General features: G+C 43.5%; 1 protein-coding gene across 1 annotated transcript; it reads right to left on the reverse strand.

Annotated features, from left to right (window-relative positions):
- Positions 1-2,455: 2,455 nt before the first annotated feature.
- Positions 2,456-8,194, reverse strand: WFDC6 (WAP four-disulfide core domain 6). Its single transcript, XM_026455300.1, is given in 4 exon segments — positions 2,456-2,494; positions 5,931-6,073; positions 7,292-7,398; positions 8,178-8,194. Coding segments are annotated over 4 exon segments (306 nt in total).
- Between the last annotated feature and the right edge of the window lie 1,082 nt (positions 8,195-9,276).

The following is a 9,276-nucleotide window of genomic DNA, read 5'->3' on the forward strand; positions in this document are numbered from 1 at the left end:
GGACCTTGCTTTAAAACAGTCACACCATCACACCATTTTCCTCCTTCACCCCTTTCTTCTCCCTTCTTCTTTAACTCTACTCTGCTTTCCTTCATCGCCCCCTTTCATGCCTCTCTCCAGCTATTTTCAATTTTGGAGAATTTCTGCACCATGCTATGGACCTGTCTCCTTTACTGCAACTCCAGAAAACAAGTCCATGGGCCCTTTCAGAGATGGACTTACCATGAGGCTGATGGAGCCAAGCCTCAGGGTCCTTGCTTGAGCGATTCTGGGAGTGCTTCTAGCTATATGTTACATGGTCAGATGACCTGTAATATCTGCAAAAGTAAGATATTCTAGCCATAATCAGCCAATCCACCTTCCCTTTCCACTCTGACCTTTCCCTCTGTCACACTTCTCCTGGGTTAGGTGGTGTTGGGGCGATTGCCAGCATTTTAGCCATGCAAATTAAAAGGAAGTTGAGTTGGGGATATATTTATTTTGGAGTTAGTAGAATATATTTAGGTCGTTTGCTGTCATTTCTATGTGTAGGAAGTTGCTGCTAACTGTCCTGGTGGAGGAGCAGCTGCAAATAATACTCCCGTTGTCTACTGGGCCGATTCCCTTGACGTTATGACACTAAGTTATGGGGCTAGAGGTTGCACTGTAAAATGAACGTTCTTAGCCCAAGAAGGCTGTGGGTAGTAGAGGAAAAACAAGTTTTGAAATGTATGGAGCCAGGAAAATAAGCCTGTGGAGCATTCTTTCAAATAACAGATACATCTTTTTTTTTTTTTTTTTTTTTTTTGAGATGGAGCCTCACTCTGCTGCCCAGGATGGAGTGCAATGGCGCCATCTCGGCTTACTGCAACCTCCACCTCCCAGGTTCAAGCAGTTCTCCTGTCTCAGCCTCCTGAGTAACTGGGACTACAAGTGCACACCACCACACCTGGCTAATTTCTTGTATTTTTAGTAGAGGTGGGGTTTCACCATGTTGGCCAGTCTGGTCTTGAACTCCTGACATCAGGTGATCTGCCCACCTTGGCCTCCCAAAGTGCTGGGATTACAAGCATGAACCACTGAGCCCAGCCAGATACATCACATTTTTAGTGGGAAAAAAAAAAATCAGCTCTTATGGAAGCCTGTTCAGAAGTTCTTTTCTAGTAAGCATATACTTGATAATTCAATATGTGTAATTTTAAATGTACCATGCATTTTTTCTTTTTTTAATGGAATTGTACAAAAGATAATTTATTAAAATTCCTGTGTTTCTAGGACACAAACCTGTAACAGAACTACAGACATCAAGCATGGCTTCAAGCATTCAGGTATATGTTTTATCCAATTCACCTATACTAAAAATTAAAATATCATATTTTGATCACCATGTTAAATAAAAGAGTTAGTTATCTTTCCATTCTCTCCACAGAAACAGTGCTTTACAGAATTGATGTCATAAATGTAAACAAGGAATTATTAATTTATTTGGGTTTTGTGCAATTTTTAGTGTTTGTCAGCCTTTAAAAATTTGCAGTTGGTTGCAGTTTCCCTCCTCATTTGAAATAATATTATCTTTTGTACTCATTTGCACTTGGTTTATTTCTTTCTTTTACTTTTTCTTTTTCTTTTTCTTTTTTTTTTTTTTTTGAGATGGAGTTTCGTTCTTATTGCCCAGGCTAGAATGCAATGGTGCAATCTCAGCTCACTGCAACTTTTGCCTCCTGGGTTCAAACAATTCTCCTGCCTCGGCCTCCCGAGTAGCTGAGATTACAGGCACGCACCACCATGCCTGGCTAATTTTGTATTTTTACTAGAGATGGGGTTTCTCCATGTTGGTCAGGCTGGTCTTGAACTCCCGACCTCAGGTGATCCGCCCGCCTCGGCCTCCCAAAGTGTTGGGATTACAGGCATGAGCCACCACGCCTGGCCTGTGCTTGGTTTCTAAAGGAGCTCCTGATTTATCAGGTTTAGACCATACAAAATCCGGATCTGCACTGGCTCCATTCTTCAGCATCTTAACGACAATTTTACTAAAGTAACAACGTCACTGGTGTTCTCAATTTGCAGGATTTTCATACTCTCTCCCTCTTCTGGTGTCACCAGAAGATGCAATGGCTTCTTGTTCTCTGAAAATTACATATAGAGAGATGTGAGTGTATGTCAATATCAGCATACTGCAGATGTGAATTATTCAGTCTCAGAGAAAGCAGACCCCACAGAGCACTTTATTAAGGCAACTGAAGCCTTCACACGAATAAATGGGGTTCTGAAAGTTGAAGACATAGAGTTTCATACTGAGAAGTGGTCAAGGGGAAGAGCATTGTGTTTGAAGATATGCTACACTGGAAGAAAGGGTGTAAGCAATTCCTGGAGTTCAGTTTCTGCAACAGCCAAGGTTTGGCCCGTGGAAGCCAATTTGGAGCATCAATCAGGCACACGTGGAGAGAGGCCTGGATTATGATCCAAATCCTGGAGGTTATTCAAGCTCCTCCTTATGGAATAAAGTAAGACTAACCTGTGAGGTAGAAGAATAAAGGGTGAGATGCTTGGACCCTGACCACATTAGGAACCAAATCTTGCACCTAATGGGAAAAAGGAGGTGGGATCATTTTTACATCTTTGGGCAGGAACGGAATGAAGGTGAGTTTGGGGGATCCTAGAATGATCATGGGTTCTGACTTGTCCAGTAGAGTCCCAGTTTATGCCTGTTGTCCCAGTGTAATAATTAATGGCACCTCATCTTGAGACACTTTCAAAAGTGATTTGGTTTGGCCAATAAAGTATGTGGTTGCCCTGGTTAGAAATAACCTTTAAAAGGAAGAGAAGTAACAACAAGGTTTAGTGAGAAGTAAAGGCCTATAATGATTGACTGATGAATGGTGCCCAGGGCTGAGCTGGGTTTACTGGGCTTCCGTCTGACCTGGTCTGGGATACTCCACCACTTCTGTTTTCTCTCTATACCCACTACTCACCTCATACTTGCCAATATCCCTTTGACTAATCCCTCCCTTCCCACCCTCTTTCCCAAAATATCCTTCTACTTACACTTCTGCATTAGAGCTGGTTTTGTCATCCCCAGGCCCACCTAGGTCTTGGAATAGACCAGCCAACACCCAGACCTCCCAGTGTGGCCTTGGTGAGCACAGGAGACTGGGACCTCCGGGACTTATGGTATTTTTTGCAGGTGACCAGGCAGATAGCTTCAGTTTGGAAGTTGTTATTGTTCCCCTGGCAACAGCCATAGATGAATTCGGAGCAGATCTTAGGGTTTTTTTGTTTTTTGTTTTTTAATGTACCACCAACATGGTTTGGAGGCCAGGCAGGGGCCAGCCTCCTGTGGCATACTGCATATACCTGCAGGGAGATCACAGAACAGAGCTGTTTGGGTGCCTGTCTCCCTGGAGAATGTCCATCTCTCCCTTTCTCTGACCACAGCTCTCTTTGTCTCCGCTGAGAAGCAAATTTGGCTCAGGGCTCTGCTCCCAATTCAGTGTGAACCTTGACCACTCATTTTACCTCTCTGGTCCTTGACTTCCTCATCTGTAAGGTGAGAATGCAAAATCCCAACGTGCTCGCCTAACAGGGCTGTTGGAAGGAACAGCTGTGACATCACATGGCTTCTTTTTCCTTGCCTCCCCAACATCTGAACACTAAATCTGGCTGATTTTGCCTCCTAAATAGCTCTCCTTTATTTCCTTTCTGCCGCTTTCTTAATTCGAGCATCATTATCTTTTGCAAGGACTTCCATGAAAGGCCACCAGCTGATCTCCAAGACGTCTGCAATCTGCTCGACATTGGTTTCCAGAATGGCAGATCTGCTGGGCACAGGATAAAGTTCTACCAAACCCAGAGGGACTTCAGAATCCATTTTCTCCTCCTTCTCTCCAACTTTATTTCTTATGCTGCCCCAACACCCAACTTCCCAAACTTATGCTCTAAAAGTAGCATGCTCTTACACACCCCATGCCTTTGCACATGCCTGACATATCCAGACCTCTCTTGCTAAGTGCACTCTTGTTCATTCTTTAAAACCCTTCCCAGACCTCGACTCTTTTATGCAGTCTTTCCTTTATTCACTCTTTACTCCTTGCTTTTCTTCGTTGCCTCTCAATCTTACACACACATTTATCATTTCCATGTACTTTCTTGTTCACATTTTCTGATTCTCCATGAGAATGTGAGGTTTTTGAGAGGGAGTTGCGTCTTATGCCGTCTTGATACAGCAGTTTCTAGCAGGTAATTTGGCATAGAGAGGATGCTTCAGGAGTAGTCACAGAAAAAAAAAAAACCCCAAAACTCAAATCTACCCTGATCTTAAGCATTTATTGAGCAATTATTTTGCCCATAGTGCTATGAGGTACAAATAGAGTTCTTTAGAACCTCATAGTCTGAAGCATGACAAAACAACAATTATAGCACTGATTAGTGTCAGGCACTATTCTTAGTAGTTGACATCTACTAACATTTAATCTTGTAAGGTAGGTCCTCTTATTGTTCTCATTATGCAGATGAGGAAACTAAGGTTTAGAGAGGCTAAATAACTTTCCTATGACCACACAGATGGTAAGGGATTTGAACATAGGTTAATCCATTGCTGTTAGGATCAAGACCAGATCCCTTACCAGCTCTCCTTCCCCCATCTAGCCCAGCTTCATCTTTCTCTCTTTTTAAAATTTGTTACTTGTTTATCTATCAAGAGAGACTATTTGTCAGCCCACATATTCATGCTTCATGTTTCAGGAACACAAGTCAGTGGCAAACTTTAACCCAAAGAAATCATTGCAATTCCAAAATCACTTTGCACTCTGAAAGATACCAGCCTTCCCATCTCCTGAAAATCTCTTATAGAGTTACAATTTCTGTAGAAATCTGTGTATGCCTTATTTCTTGGTCCAGCAACAGCGAACTTACAGAGAGCTGCAATCCATAGGGATGCAACAAATGCTTGAACAATGTGAAACCACAGATGCCTGGCTGGAAGGCCACACATTTGAGGTTTTGTCAAAGCACTGAAAACCTAGTTATTGTCTTGAAAGGTATGCCAACCTAAAGTAACAAGATTCAGAAAATATGATTAAGTAGGGCGTTTATTTGAGCCCAAAACTTGAGGATGGCCACTTGGGAATACAGATTCAAGTTGCCCTGAATATACACTACCAGCTTACTCTTTCTTGTCTCTTGCTCACTCTCTGCTTTCCAGCCTTTCTAGGCCTGAACATGCTGCCTCCTGCCACAAAGCCTTTGTACATGCTATTACCTGTGCCTGAAAGGCTATTTCTTCCCATTTTTGGTCTAAATACTCATCTTTCAGACCTTAAATCATGGATATCTTTCCCAGAAAAACCTTTTCTGACCTTCCTGGCCACAGTGAGCAAGTGGAACCCATCATGGCTGTCAGGGGCACCAATCAATATTTGTTGAATGAATAGAATGAATGAATAGTCCTTGATGGTCTTCTTTAGAGCTCAATAATATGAGCAGAGAAGAAAGAGTGTAGGCGGTCTAAGGTGGTCAGGGAAGGCATCCTGGGTTTATATAGACAGAGAGGCCTGGAGAAAAAAGCCAGGAAATACAGATTATATACCTGTCTCTTATAGCTATCACATAACCTGACACAATGTTGGCATTTGATGAGACTTCAGTGACTACTTGGCATCTCAAGAATCACTGAAGAGTAGTCAAGAGACCATGTGGTCCAATATCAACACCTGTCTTATGGAAAGGGAAACTGAGATCCAGAAAGGAAAACTACATTGTTCATATCACATACCAAAATAGAGGAAGAAATGAAATAAAATCCGTGTCTCCCAAGTCCAGGACTGACAGATTTGTGTCAAGTAGAAGATGTACCTAAACTCTAGGTCAGAGAGCAGCCATCAGTGAACCAGGAGACAGAGTTAGTGCAGTGCAGGTGGAGATAGGAGGTGAGGGCACTGGGAAATTTAGGAAACATCTGAGTTACCTTGTCTGAGGTCTAAACATTTCTTTCCACAGCTGAACAGACAACACTTCGTGTTTTCTGGGCAATCTCTGTGTTTGGTACAGTGGTCTATTTCTTCCACTTCGCATTCTACTTTGATTTTGGGACACGGCTCTAAGGGAAAGGAAGATATATTCCCTCAAGTCCTTAAAGGAGCCAGTGCTCCCCCTCTCCAAGCCCAGGGCACCCATGCAGAGTTAAAGAACCTTGTTTCCACTTCACCTGTCCCCAAAAGGTAGTGGCCCTCAGGTAGCTCAGGAATTTCCCAACACTGCCCACATCCCCAAGCCCGTAACAACTCACCATTGAATCCCTAAACCAACCCCTACCCTCTATCTGCACCATCTATGAGGTTCCTGGGAGAAAGACGCACTCCTCTAAGACTATTCTGGTCACTCAGCCTTGCTGTGCTTGGTTGCTCCCCCAGGAGGCGCTGTGGCTCTCGATAATTGAGATCAACATTTCTGGCATCAGATAGCTTGGCTTTTGAATTCTGTGCCACCCTTGGTGTGCCAGGCACTTCTGAGCCTTGATTTCCTCATTTGCCCATAGGGTTGCTTTGAAGACTAACACAACACAGTTTGACAAGCCATCGTCAAACTTCCTGGGGCAACATGATGTAACAATGAGTAATACGGATGAAGCACTGACTGTGAGCTGCCTTTTCTCCTTAATCCTCATTACATATCGATGGGTAAGCACTCTTAATATTCACATTTTATAAACAGAAGAATTGGAAGCATAAGGAGGTTGTGTGAATTTGCCCAAGGTCACACAGCTACTCAGGGATGGAGCCAGGATTTGAACCTACAAAGTGTGGTTCCTGAGTGCTCACTTTCAACCACTAATTTTCAGTGCTCAGTACAGTTAGCTGCTAATTGTGAGTCTTCACATTTCAGCATTCCAAGGGACTTCCGGAGACCATTCTTTACCCCAAAGGCTAGGGTCCTCAGTGGGTATGGGTGTGGGGGCTGCAGTGAGAACATCTGGAAGCTAACACAGTTGGTGTTGTAGGGAGCAGCCTGTTTTTCTTATGGGAGACTTCCTTGAGCTTACTACTCTTTCTTAGTTCATTTCATGAGCTCTACGTCCAGGCACCTCCAGGAAGAATCTTTTAGAACGTCAGCAAGGAGTCAGTTGCCACAGATTCGGATGCCTATATTCACCAAGGGAGTCTCTTACCAAGAGACTCCAAATAGCTTCCCTCTTTCCCACCTGGAACTCCAGGCACAGGTGGAGAAAATAATTGCTCAACTGCAAAATAGTTCTTTGTTCCTTCCTCCCCACCGAGTTTCCTTTCTCCATTTCAAGGACTGAGTCCCCAGTACTTACTGCCAAAGATCCCTTCAGCGTGCCCAGGTTTCTGGACATCCCCCAGAAGGAAGAATGGTACCAGGATTGGCAGAAGTCCTCAGAGTCCCACTTTAGGAAGTACTAGCCTGGTTGATGGCACCAAAACTAAGAAACGCTGCTCAGCAGCTCCTACCTCTGCACTTTGCCTGCCCTGTTGTGCCCCAGCACTCCAAGAGACAGTCCTGGAGACAAGCCAGCCAGACTCCCCCGTCAGAAACACCAGATCCCTGAGGCCATCAGTGGGACTACCTGGTACCTACACTGGGGGAAGGGGGCCTTGATAGGCGGCTCCTAATCCTCAGCAATCTGAGGCTTTCTGGTCTACCAGGGAAAGAGGGCACATCTTGTCTTGGGCTTTCCAGGCTCCCTTAGCAGAAAGGGAGGTTTAACTCCAGAGTCTTCCATTTCCCAGGGGGAGTTTGGAGGTTAAGAGTATGCTAGCTCTCTTCCTTCTTTCTAATTTCACTCTTCTCCTGACATGTCTATTCTTATGCTTTATTTTTCTTACTTTGTTTCTTCTCTTTTCTTTGCCTCTTTATGTCTTTTAGTCTGTGCCTGTCTTTTTCTCCTTTTCAGGGAGTCTCTGTCTGTCTGAGTCTCTTTCTCCCCACCCTTCACTTCCCTCTCTCTTCTTTTGTATGTAAAGATCAGTTATATTTATCCTTTAAGTCAATTGATTTTGCAATGATCAATAATTTATTTTGTTACTTTGGGACTTCTCTAACTCTGTTCTCCATTTGTCCCTGTTGTGACAGCTACAGCATTGGATTAAAAGTCACACTCTGAAGCATTAAGACTTGAGCATCTGTACCAACCAAGTTTGATATCCTTGGTAGAAGCCTGAATGAGGTGAGGAGCCAGTTACCTGGGCATCAATCCCATCTGGCAAAGGACTGTGGTTAATGGAAGCATTTCTGCAGGGTGGCAGCAGAGAGTGTGTGCAGCAAGGCATGTCATCAGTGGTGAGTGAGAAGTTCATTATTTTTTACGGCTGAATAATAGACAATGCACATTGACAGCCTCCTACCTCCAGCATCAGTCCCTACTTTTCTGCTGTGGGTTTTCTCTGGCCCCCTGGGAGCTTGTATAGCTTGCATGCATTACGATCTGAAACAGCAAGGGATTTAGTATCCCTGACATCCAGTGGGCATTGGGAATCAGTGGACAAATAGCTTAGCTTCCTCACCACTGGAGACAGATTAAGAACATCTGTGGCCTGATATCCAGAATGTACAAGGAACTTAAACAAATTTACAAGAAAAAACAAACGACCACATTGAAAAGTGGGCAAAGGACAGGAACAGACACTTCTCAAAAGAAGACATATATGGGGCCAACAAACATGAAAAAATGTTCAACATTACTGATCATCAGAGAAATCCAAATCAAAACCACAATGAGATACCATCTCATGCCAGTCAGAATGGTGATTATTAAAAAGTCAAGAAACAACAGATGCTGGTAAAACTGTGGAGAAACACGAATGTTTTTACACTGTTGGTGGGAACAGAAATTCGTTCAACCATTTGGTAGACAGTGTGCCAATTCCTGAAAGATCTAGAACCAGAAATACCATTTGACCCAGCAATCCCATTACTGGGTATACATTCAAAGGAATATAAATCATTCTTTTATAAAGATACATGCATGAGTTTGTTCACTGCAGCAGTATTTACAATAGCGAAAACATGGAATCAACCCAAATGTCCCTCACCAATAGGCTGCCTAAAGAAAATGTGGTACATATATACCATGGAATACTATGCAGCCATAAAAAGAAGTGAGATCACATCCTTTGCAGGGACATGGATGAAGCGGGAAGCCATTATCCTCAGCAAAGTAATGCAGGAACAAAACTAAATACTGTACGTTCTCCCTTGTAAGTGGGAGCTGAACAATGAGAACACATGGACATCAGGAGGGGAACAACACATACTGTGGCCTGTGGAGGGGGCAGAGGGAGG

This window comes from Piliocolobus tephrosceles, chromosome 20, assembly GCF_002776525.5.
Source record: "Piliocolobus tephrosceles isolate RC106 chromosome 20, ASM277652v3, whole genome shotgun sequence".
Taxonomy (NCBI): Eukaryota; Metazoa; Chordata; class Mammalia; order Primates; family Cercopithecidae; genus Piliocolobus; species Piliocolobus tephrosceles.